The 19,420-nt window shown below is 36.7% G+C and overlaps 3 protein-coding genes across 4 annotated transcripts; all 3 read right to left on the bottom strand.

Annotated features, from left to right (window-relative positions):
* Positions 1–202: 202 nt before the first annotated feature.
* LOC140965798 (probable ADP-ribosylation factor GTPase-activating protein AGD6) lies at positions 203–3,153 on the bottom strand. The gene is made up of 3 exons (XM_073425981.1): positions 2,153–3,153; positions 1,972–2,061; positions 203–944 (listed from the first exon to the last, which is right to left on the bottom strand). The coding sequence occupies exons 1-3, from the start codon at positions 2,966–2,968 to the stop codon at positions 444–446; spliced, it is 1,407 nt and encodes a 468-aa protein (XP_073282082.1). The 5' UTR covers positions 2,969–3,153; the 3' UTR covers positions 203–443.
* Positions 3,154–4,131: 978 nt separating this feature from the next.
* LOC140965812 (UNC93-like protein 3) lies at positions 4,132–10,408 on the bottom strand. The gene is made up of 10 exons (XM_073426011.1): positions 10,022–10,408; positions 9,743–9,906; positions 9,131–9,194; positions 8,938–9,051; positions 8,714–8,758; positions 5,738–5,985; positions 5,502–5,592; positions 5,148–5,260; positions 4,936–5,059; positions 4,132–4,486 (listed from the first exon to the last, which is right to left on the bottom strand). Exons 1-10 carry the CDS (start codon positions 10,175–10,177, stop codon positions 4,301–4,303), a joined length of 1,305 nt encoding a protein of 434 aa, XP_073282112.1. The 5' UTR covers positions 10,178–10,408; the 3' UTR covers positions 4,132–4,300.
* A 669-nt stretch (positions 10,409–11,077) lies between these two features.
* On the bottom strand, positions 11,078–18,806 carry LOC140965791 (eukaryotic translation initiation factor 3 subunit A-like). 2 transcript variants are annotated; one of them, XM_073425973.1, is made up of 14 exons: positions 18,561–18,806; positions 17,810–17,879; positions 16,842–17,323; positions 15,735–15,950; positions 15,236–15,604; positions 15,115–15,144; positions 14,665–14,892; positions 14,400–14,561; positions 13,939–14,160; positions 13,616–13,822; positions 13,326–13,532; positions 13,061–13,141; positions 12,233–12,434; positions 11,078–11,765 (listed from the first exon to the last, which is right to left on the bottom strand). In XM_073425973.1, the coding sequence occupies exons 2-14, from the start codon at positions 17,853–17,855 to the stop codon at positions 11,320–11,322; spliced, it is 2,898 nt and encodes a 965-aa protein (XP_073282074.1). In that variant the 5' UTR covers positions 17,856–17,879; positions 18,561–18,806; the 3' UTR covers positions 11,078–11,319. The 2 variants fall into 2 exon arrangements, with proteins under 2 accessions (XP_073282074.1, XP_073282075.1); XM_073425974.1 differs by having other exon boundaries at positions 18,586–18,806.
* Positions 18,807–19,420: the final 614 nt, after the last annotated feature.

Raw genomic sequence — 19,420 nt, 5'->3', positions numbered from 1 at the left:
GAAAATTTTCAATGAAATACCAATTTCTTTTCACTAGAAGATTCGGGTTGCTGCCCTCTCACCAGGTTCAGCAGTCGTGTTGCTTTATTGTCTTACAGAAATCTGCACACCACCATCTACTTGAAGATGTGATGTAACAACGAACGAGGACGGCTATATGAATTTTGCCGCAGTTTGTATGTAATCAAAACTAAAGTACAGATACTGAAAAACCAGTAACAAATCCAATTGCAGTCAGAAATGCACAATTACAATAGCGAAAAAAGGTCTTCAAGACAAACAAGTAACCTATATAGTTTCTTGGGCATTTTCCAGGCCCACTATAGGAAATTTTACATTCATATACGACTTCCATCACACAACCACATCGCAGATAACTTCCCTAAAGTGGACAGAAGGGTAAAATTTTTAGAAACAATTGGGATTGAAATGTGCTAATAACCTCAAAGAAACCCTCCCTCTGTCCATTTGGTCTCCGATTTTCCATTATAACCCACTGTTTTCTTATCAGACCCATTTTGATGGAAACTATCGAATCCATCATCCTTACCATCATCCCAGCCTGCCCAGCTATCTCCATTCTGAGATTTTGTCCCCTTTGACGGTTCTTCCTTCTTGCTGTCTGCTGCATCCCAATCATCCCAAGAAGAAGAACTAACAGAGTTAAACTGCCCACCAGAAGAGGTTTTTGTTCTGGTAGTAGAATTCCAACCTTTAGAATCTTGTCCAAACTCCTGATAACAGCCATTAGCGTGCCCTTCATTACGTTGCCAGCCATCATTTTTCAAGCCAGATCCTTCTTTAGTGTACTCCTCGACTTTCTGAGAAGCCAAGGCCATTACCCCTTTCATAAGCCCCCATGTCTTTTGTCCAATTTCTGATGTCTTCGCTGTCACAACATTAACAGTTTCATTCATCTTCTGATCATATCCCCCCTCTTTTACCTGTAAAAGTGGGATTGATGAGAAATTTGCTTTTTCAGCATATATTCAAGTTAGGGGAAAAAAGATACTGAACATCATCACCCAACATTGTAGATCTAATTTTTTGTGCTACAATACCCCTGGGTGATTCTTTGAAATTACACAGCATATCTGCTGCAGGATACTGATAGATAAATTTTAAATGCGGACGAATTACTAAGCTTTTTAAGTCGACAATGCATTCAGAATGTTTGGTTTGAAGCCTAAAAATGCATGTTATATGCAAAGATGCGTAACCTCTATTTCTCATCTCCTTTATCAGTTGCACAAATTTGGGAAAACAAGACCAAAAATTGAATCCAATGATTCCGAATCACGTAATGGGCGCTCCAATGATGTTTTAAGCCAAAAGGATTCAAATGGTTAGGTTCCCATTAACAATGTATAGCTACACATAGCATGCTCCTCATTATAAACCCAGAAAGTAATGGTATTTGTACAAGGGTGATGATGCACAAGGCACTTGTTTACAAGCTTAAAACACCCACAGGCACAAAAACAATGATAAAACTGACACTAGTTGAGAATCATGTCCCAAATCGGAGCTTTGCCCACAGATTTGAGATGTGAAATGCATTTCTCCCCATGAATAGCATCGTAAGTTTAAACTTACAAGGGGAGGAACAAATTCTCTAGTTTTGAAACCATGTGAAAAACACCGAAATTTTTCTAGGCAGAAATTCTGAAAAAGAATACATGGTCGGGCTAGAAGGACCTTTCATATCTCTCACAACCTCAATCAAGGGATGTTAGATATGACTAAATGCATCCATGAAATAACGTTGATGGTATGCAACAGAACTAGTAGATAGTTCGATTTAAAAATATGAAAAGAAAACATTGAAGGCAATTACAAATAAAAAAAAGGTTCCCTTTTAGACTAATGTGCAAAACATAGCCCATCACCTGAAGTAAAATCGAACACTCTCAAAAGAATACAAGTACACTAACAAGACCAACAATCATGTCACAGGTAGGAAAACACTACCTTTGAAGTGAATTCCCTAGTCCCAGCTTGAACAACTGTTGCTGCAGACTGGGCGGCGGATGCAGCTACAACAGATAACCTGCCAAATCCCTGTATAAAAAACCCACCAAGCATAAGCAATCACAAATAAACACATCAATTGATAGGTACATAATACAAGAAACATGACAAGAAAACGAACCTGGGTAACAGCCGAAAGAACATCCCCCTCTCCATAATTATTCTTAGGCGCTGGAGCAGGACTTGATCCAAATCCAACATACTTCCCACCTTGCGATGGGTTGATCCCCTCAGGCCTCGACTCGTTTTCCGCCATCTTCATCGCAAAAAAACTCTCCTTATTTGCAGCAGACGTCTCCAACTGAGCCCGTGAATAAATATCTTGAGTGGATTTAGAACGGGAAGGCGGGCTACCTCCATTCCCGGAACTCCTAAAATCGCCTACAGTATTGTTTCTCCTAATACTATTGGGAGAATTATTCCCCCCATCATCAAAATTATCCCAGCTATCCCACCCCGAATTACTTACAGAATTACCGCCTCCACCCCCATTAGCCCTCAGCGGAGGCTTACCAGCGAAACTAGTCCCATTATTATCATTCGATTTCAATGTTTCTTTGACGACCGGAGGATCACGCCAAGGTTTGCCCTCGGCAAGCGCCTGTATACGATCCCGATAAACGGCAGCCGCTTTGGTATTATACTTGGTCACAATGTCCGTTTCTTTAGGGATCCCATACTGAGAAACAAAATTGTTGAATTTCTCATTGCCCCCAAGCTCCATTTTCTTGACCTGGATCTCGGACCACGAGTCCATGGTCACGGATCGGACGAAGGAGATATGAACGCCAAGCCCGCGGTGTTTACCCGAACACTCGAGGCACATGAACACGCCGTATGACACGGATGCCCATTGGGGGTTCTTCTGGGAGCAATCGACGCAGATCTTGTTTCCCACTTGCGATTGGAGCTCCCTAAGCCTACGCGATGCAGCCATACGTCGTCGGATCAGTGGGATCTAGGGGTCCAGGAATCGGATCTGAGAGGATCGAGACGGGGGAGATTGAATCTTTAGATTTGATGCTCCCTGATGATTTTCATTTCTTTTTATATTATTTTATTTATTCTGGTTCAGTTATAGGAGAAAGAAAGGAGGAGATGGCCGACACCGGGAAAAATGTTAGGATGCAATCGTCCGCACTCAGAGAATTATATATACTCCTTATGAGGGTAAATTGGTCATTTAATAAACTCTCTTCTTAATACAAAGTTGGGACACTTAGATTAATTAATTTTAGTGTCATGGTCTGTTTTAATAATTATATATATTAATAAAATGTTAAAATTTTAATGCAAGTTATATGTAGTTCAGCGGATAGAGTCATTGTTTCTTTAGGTTATAGGTTCAATTTTTACTGAAATCACTTTTTTATTATTTTATTTTTTAATTTATATATAAAAAAATTACAGTGTAGTTCTTCACTATTTCTTATAATTATATTTTGATCATCATTTAAATATAAATCAAATTAATTATAAAAAATATTATACAAGCACGCAACGCGTGCGTCGGTACACTAGTATATATAAAAGTGGTTCTTACATAGACATATATATATAAATATAAAGGTGACACTAATTTATGAGATATGATGAAGTATAGATTAAAATTATATATCCAATAAGTGAATGTTACATCATTAGTGAACATAGATATTGACACGGTCGATTGAATATATATATCACTATTCATATTAATAGAGATCTTATATAATGTTTGGAGTAAAATTAAAATTTATCACAAATATTAATAATAAGAAGTTAAAAAAAAGTTATAACTCATTAAATTCGAAATAAGCTAATCAGATGAGTAATTAATTTTATTATTTTTCACGTTATTAATTTGACATTTGATAACTTGGGGTTGATGATTCAAATTATATTTTTTATGATCTTCTTTGAAAAATCACATTCTCATATATAAAATGACATGTCATATAAATACATTGTATCAAGGCAATGCTTGTAAATGTTTTTAAAAAATGATTATGTACTTTTTCTTCACAAAAAAATTTAGATATGAAAATATTAGCCGAGCATAGCTTATCCTAAGTTGGAATCCAAATTATTATTATGATAATTAATTTATTAAATATCAAGTAATAGAGAATATACTGAGTATTCCATACTCGGGCAGTCTATCAGTATAATTTCCGTTCAACCTTCAACAGTTTTGTTATACACAACAATAGACATGGACATGTAACATGTTCGATAATCAAGATATACGATGGAGGACAAAGAACGAGCATGACGGCCTTCGTGGAGCTCACGAAACGCTGAGCGAAAACGCTTTCTCCACCTTTATCGTGAGGAAAAGAAATGCTGCTACAGATATAAACAGAGCAACGAGCATGATCACAACCATTATTTGCAATGAAATGGACGTGCTGATGAAGAAGACTACTGAAATCGACACACTTTGCCAGAGCTTAAGCTGTGCAAATGCTCCTTCCTGTAACCATAACCAGCAATGACAAGGCATCAACACACAGCGTTGTAGCGAGTGGCAATATCCAGGAGAAGTAATTCAATAAAGGTCATGCTTTTTTGTAGCAACAATTGCCACCAATCGAATCGTCCTTTATAGCTGCTTATGTGCTACAATGATCGAAACTTGGTTGTACTGTTACTAATAACAATAGCTTTAGCTTACTCTACCTTATAATAGTATTCGAACAAAGGTCATAAATTCGGTTTTCATTAGCCGAAATTCAATGCAATAGTTGGTTGCATTTGCTCTGTATGGCTTTACATATGGCATAATGAAATAAGTGCCTGAGTTTGTATACTTAAAAATATTTGAATTACATTGTTACGTATAATTATTGTTTCGGTCAACATTTGATGTTCTAGATATGTTTATAGCACTAAAGGATAGATGAAAGCATTGAAGATTAGTACCAGATCATGCTTAAATAGAATTCCGAGCAATGCACTAAGCTGTGTATTGAGTACTCCATCGCCAATACCCCACAAAGCCCCTATGAGAAGTGGGAGCAAAGTCGCAAGCATTCCACCAGTCACGCTATAAAAATAAGAAACAAGAAGGGAACTCGATCATCTTCAAATTAAATTTATATCTTGAAACTAAGATAACAGAAGGGAAAATCTACCTGTAGTTCAGCAGTAGCCATAGTAGAACAATAAGTTGAATTAAAGCTCCACCCAAGACTATCATTGTGATGGATGTGAGGCCAGAAGTCATTCTGCCGGCTACGAGTGAACACTGAGGAAAGATTTAAACACCGATAGGTGACAATACAAACTTCACCCGAATATTAAAACAACCAGAAATTTTCCCAGAAATTACAGGAGCTAAATAACATCTATATATTATAAGGCACAGGAAAACCAAATTGCATAGACAAAATGAATTTGCTAATATCACAAACAGTATCTGCAGGAAGCAAGGCGAACACCCATATTTGAACAAGAAAATAGATGAATAGGATTATGTCGCTTCATACTATTGCATCAAAAACTCCATAAACAGCCATTGCACCACCAACACCTTGTTCGCCAAGCACAGGCTTGACAATTTCTTTAGTGTATTCAGCCCTGTATGAAGGAGAAAATAAACAGATAGTGTAGCTGCAGGGTATGAATATAAAATTGGAGCAAGTCGATTGGTCATTCGTTGTTCAAGAATCATTGTTTGGGTAAGTATCTCGAATATTAAATCAACATGTTTCAGGGTAATTACCACACAAACGCTTGTTGAAAGCCTGAATATGCAATTAGAGGAATGACCAAGAGAATTCTTTTGTCAAGCAGTAAATTTAAAAAAGACTTTGATGCAGACACCACAGCAGATGAAAAGGTCGTGGAAGAATCTTGCAGCACTTCATCTTTACCATTTCTTCTATTCAAGAAGCACATGAGAATCGTACCTAAGGTCATGCTACATAGAAACAGAATGAAAAGTAAAGTTGTGCCGCTGGTACTCCCTCCCTGCAATTTATATTGCCATTTAATTAACTATAGCCAAAAAACAAATATGACCCGTACAAAAAGTGGAAAACTTTAACTATTGACTTCATATTTAAGTAGCCAGATGTTTAGTCATACGAGGACAGCTAGAGAACTTCTGAATTTCATGGTGATAATATAATCATGTCAACATCAAAGGCTTGATCATAACAAGGCATTAGTAATGCAGCCCGTGTTCTCCTCTGCATGAAATGATAATATAGAGAGCTCTAAGTGTTAGAGTAGGTGCACGTCGAGCCAAGTGTTGGCCGAGTGTTCACAATGAAACTCTATGTATAAACAGTCTTTATTTTAATAATATTTGAAATTATTGTTTTGGCACATCTTTATCTGTATACCCATGCTAGTTGCATAGATAAAGCCCTTGAATATACAAATAGTAGAAAGAATATGGGATGCTCATATGATGAGTATCATGAAACTCATATTTGGAATACTGTATATTCTAAACGGTTCCTAGTCGATTCAGCCGCCGCTAAGAAGGATATAGGCCGCTCGAGCTTGAGACTAGTATCTGCGATGTGAGTACCATGTTTCATTGGTAGGGGACATTGTGATGTCCGAGCATGCAGATAGGTGCTCCTGGTAGAGTGCACTGAACAACCCTCCATTAAAGGACTTTCCAAGTGGTTCTCACTTATCGAGTGGAAAAGTCCTAGTTTATGGTTGTACACCATTAGTCCTTATGACCCGGGACAACATTGAGACTCTATGTGCTAGAATTACACTTTGACTTGTTTACCGACTCTCATGGGGTCATCAGGTGGCAAGGTTGGGTGTTCTGTCGAAACATATAGGAGTCGATGCATTGTAGTCGGGGATTCACCGCTTACCTACGGGTATGGATATCCTATGTGTTTTTATTGTATATGTAGTTTGAAATCTCTGATCAGAGTATGGTGGTAATTATGAAAGGGGTTTCATAGATTACACCATCGATGCAACTACGACATGACACATAGTATCGATTCATTGACAACTCTCGATAAACCAATGGTTGTCGAATCGGTCGGGATATATGAGTTGAAGGGACCGTACTGTACGCTAACCATAATTGAATGGTTCTTGCAGGCACTATCATTTGATACCTAGGGAATCATGTAAGCGATGCTGCTAGGCGTTTAACATGATTGGTTGGGTACTATCAGACTTGAGTTCTGACGTTCTTATTATCAAGGAGTTGATAAATAAGAATGGAGCAATTGGGGTATGCTCATATAAGGACATGTTTAGTCCGAATCACATGGAGATGTGAACCCACGGCTAGTTGTATCAATGAACCATTGAGGGCCACACAAGTACTAGCTTTCTAGATCCCGTTGAGAAGTAAAATAGTTCAATGTGTTGAACGGCTTATAAAGGAGTTTATAAGCGTAAGGAAAATTAGAAGTATGACTTCTATAAAGGAGAAAATAGTTCAATGTGTTGAACGGCTTATAAATGAGTTTATAGGCGTAAGGAAAAATAGAAGTATGACTTCTATGAGAGAAATGTAAATTTTAATTTATGGAAGTGTTCCTAAATTAAAATTTGGCCAAGTGAATAATGTATTTGAAAATTGTGATTTTCATAAACATTATTATGGACTAAATTAAATTAATTCAAGTGTTGAATTAATTAAACACTAGTGGACCTAGTAGAGTCCAAATAATTAAATTAATTCAAGTGTTGAATTAATTAAATCATATTGAGTCTTGTAGAGCTCAATTTAAATAATTATTTAACTAGTGGGACTTGGGTAAATTCAAGTAATGTTTAATTAGTCTCAAATATGTTTGAGATAATTAAATTTAGTCCATGGTTTTTAATTTGATAAAAAACCATATAATATACATGCATGGGAGGTGAAAGGTTGGGAGACTACTTTTTGTGTTTTCAAGGCATGGCATGCAACTTTTGCTTTTTGCTTTTCTCACAACCAAGACACTCTCCTTCCCTCCCACTCTCCACCTTGGCCGAAAATTCACTAGATTTTCTCTCCAAGTTTTTCTCTCATTTTCTTCTTCAAGTGTTGAGGAAGAAATATTCTTCTCATTGAAAAATCTTCTTGTTTTTCTAGTGCAAAACAAGAAGGGATTTACCTAGCAAGTGGTGGGCCTAATTTTGAAGGTTGGAAGCTTGTAGATTTGTCATCCTTTGAAGAGCTAAGGTGTTTACACCTTAGTTGGAGCCATACATCAATCCTTGTGATTGATAGGTACATTTCTTAACACACTATGAATGTCATTTTGTTGTTTTTGTATTTGCTACACCAAGATATGGAGGTGGCCGAAATTTTTACTTAAAAATTTGATTTTTAAACTTCTGTTGCGCTTCCGGTCACCGTGACCGATCCCCTTTCACTAAGTTCAATGAGATTCCAAGCTCCTGAATTATAAGGCGAGCGCTGATTTTCACCTCCATACATATTTTCTTACATTCTTTGCATTAATTTCCTCTTCTTTTCACAAAATATGTCAATTTAAACAAATACGCTTATCAGAGTGAATCAGTGATAAGTGACACAGGTATTAACAACTGTATATTTTCAACTATTCCAGTCAAAATGAAACAGTATTAGGATTTTCGGCGTGCTTGGAATTGTGAGTGCATAAATCAAATAATGGTGGTTAGTGACTAAACCATTAAAATTATTCTTTGCTGTCAATGATTGGAGCAAACTCAAAAGACTCCAACTGAGTCTACATACCGTTTCATCTCTCAGTACGGCGAGATTGACCAGGTTGCCAACAAGCTGCAGGTCAAAAGTAAATCAATATGTTAATGTTAGAAATTTGATATATGCAAACATTAGAAACTAAAAACTAAATCTTAAATTTAACAAGACTACAGAGGCTTTTGTTAAACATTTAACCAAGAGTAGAAAGTCAAAGCTAATAGCTCAAGTTTTCTATGAGACAGTAAGTACTGCACCTGGTGACTGGCAAACATCCCCCAGAATACTCCATTAAATTGTCCAATAACTGTTCTTTCAGGTAAATTGTTGTCATTTGCATGCTTGCTAGCAGCAGAAGTGAGATATGTCCCCTGACGGAAGAACAAATGTGTAAAGGGAAGCATGCTAGGTTATATCATAAAGATTTGATTCTGCGGGAATGTGTCCAACCTGCCCAACCCATATTATTGAAGCAGCAAATCCAAGATACAAAGAAGATGGCACCATTGTGTACCTAAACCATTGTTAGATATATTGTAATAAACAATTCCGAGTTATATTCCCTCTAAGGGTAAATTATCAACCAATTAAAATCTCCAAAAGGCAATTTATAATAATCATCTACAAACGGCCATTCTTTGGTTTCTCAAACTTATATTGTTTGAAGATACACCAGAAAAATCACAAATTGTGCATAAGAACCAATCTGGTTAAGTACTGCAAAATCAAAATCTCCCAAGTGTAAAGCAAAACAGAATTATAGAAAAAATAATTGGTAAAGCTATGTTTATTTGTAATACCGTGTCCATCGCACATCGAATTATGGTATAAGTCATGAGTGCAGAAAAATTGATAAAAACAAGTAACAAATTTCCGTAGCAACTATAACTAGTTATTTTTGCAAGGTGAGCATGGATATAAAATGGCTGTTAGCATGCAATCCCGGTACATGGACTGTGACAGAATGGTACTAGAGAAGGTCATCCATTCGAGCTAAATGATATGCTGGGCAACGTATAAAATTCAACCAAATTATCACGTAGCACTAAGCTAAAGGTATACCAAGAGGGAAACAAATTTGCTGCTGTGAATAGCCAATATCCAGATGTACCAAGAATTAAAGCATTCTTTGATCCCAGTTTCCGCACCACCAATGAAGCAATTATAGAAAAAAATGTAAATGACAAATACAATATCCCGAGCGATGTAGTACCCAAATCTCCTTCCTAAAAGAATAACAAAGTTGAAATCTTTATCAGACACAGTCAAAATTCCTAAATGAATATTAAAACCCATGAAACACAATTCTCGAAAAATTAAATCTTGCAAAGGAAACTTTACAGTATTGATGGTGCTCTCCAAGTTCTGAATAGCACCATATGCCAAGAAAATCAGTAAGAAAGCTGACGACAAAATATAAACATCTCTTTTATGGTTCAGAGGCTGACGTTGCGGGGAGTTTTCGTCAAAAAGTGGCGTTTCTTCATCAATCGCCATTGGAGAAATAATACAACTTTCTGTATAGCCCACTCACACAACAAGGACGTATAAATACACAATTTTCTTGCAAATCCAACAGTTTAATATGGATTTGCCGGCGAGAGGGAAGAGAAGAGGACGTGGGATAGAGTTTAATTGAGGTTATACAAGATTCTGAATCTCAAGAAAAATACATGATCAGGCGGCCATTTTCAATAGTTTGAGTAAGACATTGAGAGAGTTGCTGGTTTGATTTTTATTATCTAATTTATTATATAGATAAAAATAAATTAATTCTTTGGATAAACAAAAATCGTCTACTTTTATTTAATCAGTTGGTTTTGTTGTGAGCCTTTGTTTGCTGTGCAGACAATAAGATAATCCGAGAAACTAATGTCCTAAAGGTTGATAATTTGGAGTTTAGCAAGTGTTTTGGAATAATGTGAAGACGTAAGGCACCTGTTCTTAAAGGGATGATTAATTGCTGGAAAATATTGTGATAGGGATTTTTTAACTTTTTCATGTACAGGTCGACTCCATCTCAAATCGAATAAAACTTGTAGGAAAATTCCACAACAAATTATCTAAGTATGATATTTCATTATTGTTAAGAAATCAGCTTAAAAAACAATTTTCATGAAGAGAATGAGTTGTCTTTTATGTCATTATAATTGCTGTAAATGTTCGGTCCACTGTATGACATACAAGAATAACATGTTTGAGAATATTTATTTTTTTAAAAAAACTTTTTACAAATATATTAAAGCTGAGAAGTTATATATATCGAGAGTTGAAAATTTCAATTTTATATAAGCTAAGCCGAATCTACATGCCCACACACACATATACACATATGGGTTCGAATTGAATTATTTAACAAGCAAATATACTTTAAAAATGAGAAACTACAAACCAAAATAGTCCCAAATGCCTTTCAATTCATGTATTCCAGAATTTAAAAATGATCAAATACAAAACGAAATAAATATCGAAGTACATCCATAATCCAAATTCAGAAAACATAAAGTAACTTATAAAAATGAAAATAAGCACATAATCCTGCTCAGGGCACACCTCCAGACACAGCGAAAGTGCAATGACACCTCAAATTGTTTTTCAGAATCTGCTGCGTGCTTGCTTAACTACAATAACATATTAACTCAACGTTCACGAGTCCTTGAACTTGACCAAGTGGACCTTGATGCACCGCCACCAAGTGCTGGTTTACGTTCATCCCGCCACCGATCACCATATTGAGGTGCTCGGTCATCCATTCTGCGGCCACTAGACCACTTATCTGTTTCAGGAGGTGGAGCCTGACCCCCAGACACACCCTCAGCGGATGCCCTTCTGAACCTAGGGACATAAACACCAGCTGCTGGTGCAGGTGCTGGTGCTGCTGCAGCTGCAGCAGGTGCTGCCTCGACTGGATGCGATTTGAGGGAGGGCTCCGTTCTTGAGGGAGTGGGAGCTGATCCCCTTAGGAGCTCTTCTCTCCGCAGCCTTTCTTTCTCCTCCAACTCCAACTCCCGCTGCCTCTGCTTTTCGGCAATTTCATCCAGCTTGGCCTTTCGCTCTGCATCCTCTTTCTTCCGCCTCTCCATCTCTGCAAACACAAAATTACCAAAAGCAAGAGTTATTGATACCACAAGCTATAAATGGTGAGACACGCACAATAAAAATCACGATTTGCAATCTGTATTATACACAATTATTTTATTTTTCTTGCAAACACAGCAAACTTTCCGGTCTACGCACGTAACAAACAAAGCTTCAAGAGATGAAGAATATAGCCTACACATAGTGCTAAGGCTGAGGGGGTAAAACACCAATGTTCAGGTTGGCACAACTTGATTACTTCCCTCAAGCCCATCTCAAACATGTTTAAATAATAAAGAGGACATGATCATTAAATAAAAAATTATGTTCAGCCATTATGGGTGTTCCGCTATTGTGACTGCCAGAGCATGCCACATAATACAAGTTAACCATTCCTGAGTGTAAAGTCGGGTATTTTCTCTCGAAAAATAAATAACAGCAGTACTAATATAATATTTGAAATGGGGGAAGTACCTTCAAGCTTCCGTGCTTCCTCCTCAGCACGCAGTCTTTTCTGTTTCTCTTCCTCGGATCTTAGAAAATAGATCATTTTCCTCTTAGTATCCCTTTCCTGCTTCCGTGACTGGATAATTTGGAGAATTCTCTCATCCCTCTCCTCCTTAAGCCTGTTGTACTCAGCTCTCCTATGGCTAAGCACTTTTTTTTGGAATATTTGCTGAATAAAAGTAAACAAAGAATATGAGAAAGTGAATACAGTTATACATTCATCAGCAGATACAACTGAGGATTAGAAAATTGTCGAAAGAGAGCAAATAAACTCCCTTGAGATAGATGAGCTTAGAAACAAGTGGTAGGTTCAGTTCAGTATGAGTAAAAGTTAAAGAACTGGATGATACATATATTAAAGGGAGATATCATAATCTCATATTAGCACATATAAACTACGAGGTTACTGGAGCGCTAATTCAAATTTGGGGTCGCAGATTCTTCTCTCCTTTCCTGACGCAAGCCAACACTTATGATGAATAACATGAACACGATGTATGGATGAAAATGATAGGGCCGGATATTGGAAGCTCTGTGAAACCAAATCATTTTTCCCACCTTGCATAAGAAAAATTGATTTTTTATTCTCCGGACAAAAGAGAATGATCAGTTCATGTTGAGAAAATATAAATATATTTTTGAAGACAACATATGCATGTCAAGAACTAAGAATATAAGATAAACAAAGTTCCTCCCAAGATTGAAGATATAATGATGTTTTATTTCATAACCCAACCCATGAGCAGTTTGGGAACTAGAAAAATAATAATTATATGACAAAGAGGAGTTAATGACCTTGTTCGAGAGCATCCGCGCTAGCCTCGTTTTTTCCTCCAAGTCTCCAGTATGTCTCTGTCTGCTTAAATCAATCTCTCGCTGCATCAAGATAACACACAGATTGGTTGTATAAATAAAATGGACTGTTGTAACGAGCAAAAAAAAATGTTGTCAATTCTACACACTTCCAAGAACAGAACAGAACAGGACAGAACATAATTTCACACAAGTAAATGACGCAATAATAGAGAAATTTCAGGCACAAAACACAACTAATTCAGACCTGCTGCTCGAGTTTGTGTAAGGCCTCTTCTTCCACCAGACGCTGCTGGAATGCAGCATCAATAAGTGGTGCAGCCTCTTCCCTTTTTGCCCTCTCCAAGTGATCCATTGTCTTGGCTAGTTTCTGTAATTTTTTCTCCATTTCTTGCTTCTCCCTGAGTTGCTCACTAAGAGCCAGCTCCATCAAAGTCTGCTTAGTTATTTTTTCCTACATCCAATTACATGGTTGGTCAATAAATATCACACATAAGAATGAAATAAAGTTCTAACTGGGGGAAAGGTTTCACTCACTCCCTCTAGAACTTGTTTCTTCCCTTTCTTCTTACTGCGTTTTTCAGCTTCCATTAGCAAAGCCTGGGCTTCCTCAAGCTCGCGTTCCTCTATTTCCCTGAGAATTCTCTGATTTTTCATTTGCTCAAACTCAGTAGCAAGCCTTTTCTGTTCTGCCTCTTCAGTTATCTTTTGTAATTTTTGCTTCTTTGCCTCCTCTTCTCGTTCCTAAAGAGCACACAAGTTGATGACAATGATTAGATATCTCCTAAGTCCTAATCATCTTTTAAATTTACAATTCAAAGGTGAATTATAAGACATCATTGTTGAAAAAAATGGTATACCATCTCCAAAAGATGGCGCTCATGTTCTTCTTTCCGTTTCTCAATTATTGACTTGCGTGCAAGAAGTCTTTTGTGCTCTTTTTCGATCACTTCCACTAGATTAGAAACTCTATCCTCCAATTTTGAAGTTTTCTTCGCAGGAGGAAAGATCATGACCCTTGCTTTGCTGAGGGATTCAGAAAATGTGGACAGGTGGTCTCGTAGGCCTTCTGATTCGAGATTCTGAATTGAAAATTATGGATGTTTTGTATTGGATAAGTCAATCAAAAGGTTCCCCAATTATGAAAGATACAAAAATAAGAAAAAAAATTAAAAGATCATAAAAATTTCAAGGTCAGAAGTCAGAACACAATTGTGAGCATTGTGACATAGCCTGAGGGAAATATCTAAATGAAAACGTCAGCAAATTTTATATATTATCATATCAAAAAATATTTTTAAGAACAAAATGGTGAATTTACCTTATTAGCAAAGAAAATGGCACTCTTCCGATAATCAACTTTCATTTCTAAAAAATTATTCTTAACCGCATCCACGGAAATCTTCTCAACAACAGAAAAATCAAAGAAAGGAATGACCGTCGACAGGTTATTGATATTCATTATCTGATAAACCTTTGAGACCTGGATACATAAATGTAGAAAAAGCTAAAAACACAGTCATATTACAAAAACTGCAAGACTGAAGTATAGATCAGGGGGCAACACAACTGACAGACAAGCGAACCTGCTGCAGAAGCCTCAAAGCTGCAAGCTTCTCTATAGAAGGAACATACTGAGACAGTTGTACTTCTGGAACAGAAGAAGCAGAAGCAGTCCTGCCCCCAAGCTTTGAGAGTTTTATTAGCAAGGGTTGCACTTTCAATGCCAGATCTAAAGGAAGAAACTCGTGTTCTAAAATATGATAGAGATCCTTCACTTCTTGAGTTACACAGGTCATTACACCTTTCGTCACCTAACAAAGGCAATAAGGAAGAATAAATAATGTCAGAAATATAAAATTGGAAAACAGTGTAGGTTTAAGCAATTCAAGAAGACACGACCCTCATCGATATAGCTCATTCATGCAATAAAAGGAAAAGGTAAGAGGTGAATGGGGATTGAACATCTAATCAAAACTCGATACAATCATAGGAAGATCAAAACCAAATTATTTAAATGAGTCCAAGATAATTACCAAATCCAAAAGAAGTGATGACCTAGAAAGCTGAAAGCAAAAATAAAAACAATAAGTCAACAAACTTAAGGAATTATTGTAATAAGATGAAACAGAGATCCAGCTAAGATTCCATTACTACCACTTCTTTGCTTTCAGGCTTGGTTTCAACATCAAATGCAATAAGATTGGCCACTCTCAAACTCCGTTCTTTCTCATTCTCAAGCTCTGAATGAGATGCACCATATAAGCGGTCATAAGGGGGCACACATAGTGCAGCTAGAACAACTGATGAGGCTATCAGCTGCAAATCCTTCTGGTTTAGGTTCTTATTAAAACTCTTTTGAAGCAAGAAAAGCTTGAGCCAAGCATAAGCATGATAAAGATGGTTGGATGACATCCAAAATATTTCAGAAAGCTTGGAATAATATATAACCATCAACGATGGTTTAGGTGTCTTTTTAACCATTGACATCAAGCCATGTATATCCTCGATGGAACGAAAAGCTTCCTGCAAGTAATTAAAAAAGAAAATGTACAAAATCATAAAAAAAATTCACCAATTCTTGTACACAACGTACTAACGAGTAGTAACTTGAAACATGCTCGCAATTCAAGCATAAACAGCAAAGTGAACAAACCTGCCAAAGTTCAAGTTCGGTAGCAACTTTCAGCTGTTCAAATCTGGTATCAAGATATAACTGCAAGCTTTCTGGTGCAGTAAGATCAGGCCTGTCTCTCTGGTCCCTATACTTGTTAAGGTTTGCTAGATGATTCCGAATGATTTCACATAGTCGCCGAAATTCTGTAGTCCGCTTGTATTGCTTACAGAATTGGAAGGCACGGTGTGCGGTCATCTGTACAGTAAGATTCAGGAAAATGAGAAATCATCATTGAGGACTTCATAGCAAGAACATATATTTTCTTCATGCTCACAAAACCAGCTGATCAGTCCGCTTTTGAACTTTTTAACTGGCAAATATCAAATTTGGGACAGAGCGAAGCATCTTGTTACCAGAAATCATTAAAATAAGCATACGATAGTGGGAGGGGAGCTATGGCACTATAGCACCACAAATTCCAAAAGAGAACTACAGTAGTTCCCAAGAGATTCATGATGACCTCAAAGAAGATCCAGTTACAGAAGATTATCAGCTTGGGACATCCATCAATGTTAACTTGCAGATACAAATGCGCTTATTTCAAAGATCACCAAGACTATCTTCAAAATAGATTTTATCCAATGCAATGACAGCAAGCACCGGGCACAGGCTACATATATATAAAAACCAAGAAGAAAAGAATAAAGCAGGAGGAGGATGACTATAAGGAATATTGAGTGTGTTTATTTAATAATTGTTTCTGGAACAATTTGAAACTTTAAACCCTGCTACCAATAACAAAGACCATACACATAGGTAGCATAATGAGATCAAATCACCAAAAAAAATTCAACCAATAAAAAACAAGTAATGATCTTGCAAACACAGTTCAAAATAAAAGAACATTGACATTCGAGTAAGTCCATGGTCCTTTAAAGGAATTGAACCCATGGTACACCATTTTGGGAAATCCACAAAATCATTAGGGTGGTGCTGGTGCAAGAGGATGCCAAGACTACTTCAGGCTTCACAACACAAATCAAACTAATTAAAAATAGAATCAATATCTCCAATACAAACTACTAATAAAAAAATAACAGTAGGATTTCTGAATTAGGATGAATATCAATATATGGAAAAACTCACTGAATACAAGGTCTCCAATCTTGAGTTGTTTCGTAAAATTTCCAATACTGTTCTGTATGTCTCCCACAGGAACTTAAACCATGGTGTGACAAGTTCGCGATCAGATCTGTCTTTTCCTCTCTCCCCACTGACATAGCTTAAAAGAAGATCTTCAGGTCGTTTATCAGCTTCTAAGTCGTCAACATCCAGGGCCTCTTCCAAGGCTTGTGCCTGATTACGCGCAAGCTCAGCTTTCTCTGTAGCCATCTGCATGAAATGTTTTATAACCTCCTCCAGCGATGTAATATTAACTTGCTGGCAGATACCACGATACTGAATAAGACCATCCTTAGCATGTCTTCCCCTCCTCATGTCAACACATAACTCCACATACTTCAACATTATCTTCTCATGTGTCCTTGTCCATGCTCTGTACCTCCTGGAGGTAATGAAACCGTGAAGAGCCTCAAGGGCTTCTTGCTTTTGTCCAACATTTATCAACTCTGCATAAACAGATTTTAAGTTTATCAGTAACAAGTACCAGAAAATGCGGGGAATAAAACAATTTTTAACCGATAGCATATAGCATGATGAATGGGATGAAAAATTGATATTGACCATCAGAAAATACAGCGTGTCCTGCGGAACTCAAAGGAACACTATCTGTTTTTTACACCAGTACCCACAAACAAAGCTACTCCCTCACCCACTGTTCGAACCAACACACATGAGAAGAAAACCCAAAAATTAAAGAGGGGTCTCTCAGTCACTCACTTCCTCATAAGACAGATTTTGAAGGAATATGGTAATTCTAAATTGCTGACTTATCATCCTCACTTCTAGATATGTGGAAACACAACAGCAGTAGGAATCAAATAGGCCGTTTTAAATAGTAATAGTAAAAGAGCATTTCAATGCTGGCATATTTTGCGGTCATCTATCCCATAGATATCAAAATATGCAGTCAGAATGACTGAATAGTAACCTACCTTCAGCTCGCTTCAAAGCATTCTCTGGTCTGGCAAAAGTGGCCATCTCTCAATTCTAACGGTGATTCAGCTGTAGAAGAACAAATATACACAAGTCAATCTGTAATCTAAACATGAGAATGTTGATAGGGCTAGTAACAATTAAATTACTCAGCAATCCAAAATGTAGCAAATAAACATAACCCCATTCCACAAATATTCATAAATTCGATCAACGAAAGAAATCTTGTGAAAAAGTATTGTATCACGGTTTTTTTTCACGCTCTGGCCTCTGTTTGGCAACAGATAACCACGATTTTCACAGGATTTGAGGATATTTAGACTTTAAAATTCCATTACAACTGTTTAATAGGACGAAATTTAAAACCAAATTAGTATTTAAACAAATTTGATTATTTTTTTAACTGTTATAATACCATCAAAAGTGAACGCATCATGGGATTTTAATTATCAAGTCCAGAAACATAAAAATACTTTTTTTACTTTATTTCCCTTCGTTTTGCTAGGGGCGGGAGTGCGGTGCAAAAGAATCTTGGATAGAGCTCGAGCCCGAAAAGCTTAAATTTTTAGGCCATCTTATAGGACTCGAATTTCGTGACAAGACAGAGCAAAATAGCTACAGAATCATGCGAAAGCCCAAAAAACAAAATCAAGCATAGAGGATATCAAATTCAAAACCATCAGGGGAAAAAATATGAAACAGATCAAATAAAAAAATTCCACACAAAGATCCGAATTTTAATATGCCCACCAATTTCGTAAGTGTGAATACTGACTAGGTAGAAGAGTGAAAACAACTGGATGAGGGCCCGATGGACGATGCTGCGTCGGAGAAACAGTCTGCAGCGTATCTGTGGGAAGAAGCATAAAAATTCCAAGAAAAACAAAGGTAAGACACGGGTGGCGCGCGATGAACAGAAGCGGCGGGGGACGGGGGTTGAAGTGAGCGATGGCCGAGGGTTTTTGAGGACAAGGGTTGGATTGAAATTTGGGAAATATAATATAAAACAGAATAAAATTGATATTCTATTAAATTTTAATCAACATTTTACTTTAGTTTTGGATAATTTTTTAAATTATAATATTTTTTATACAAATATAATCAATTCAAATGACAGTATAAAAAATATAATGGACCAAATCAAAACTCGGTCCCATAATAACCATATCCGACTAAGCAGATTTCGACCCGCTGAATAGGGTCTCAAGAGGATTTGAGTTAGGGCACGATTTTAATCGTACCCATCACAAACCCGACTCGTATATATACTATTTTATAATATTTTAAAATTAAAATAAATATATTTACTATAAAACATATAATTATATATTTTTAATTAATTATTAATTAAATACAAATTGATACCATCTGAGGCTTGGAATACAAATTGAATCTGATACGTGGCATTGTTTTACCAAATGTTTACTTAGTGGCTTTCGCACACATGGAGATTATTGGTTTCCAGCCTATATACCATGTTCAAATTACTGAACTAATAAAAGGAGGTATTTAATTTCCAGAATAAGAATGAATATAAGGTTCATCTATGGCAATTTTACAAAACATAAAAGGAATTACAAAAGATATACCAGAGAAATTAAACAACAGAG

The sequence above is a fragment of the Primulina huaijiensis genome, unplaced genomic scaffold (assembly GCF_012295235.1).
Source record: "Primulina huaijiensis isolate GDHJ02 unplaced genomic scaffold, ASM1229523v2 scaffold14403, whole genome shotgun sequence".
In the NCBI taxonomy this organism is placed as follows: Eukaryota; Viridiplantae; Streptophyta; class Magnoliopsida; order Lamiales; family Gesneriaceae; genus Primulina; species Primulina huaijiensis.
Note: the sequence above shows the minus strand (reverse complement) of the source record. Positions and strands in the feature narration are given on the sequence as shown.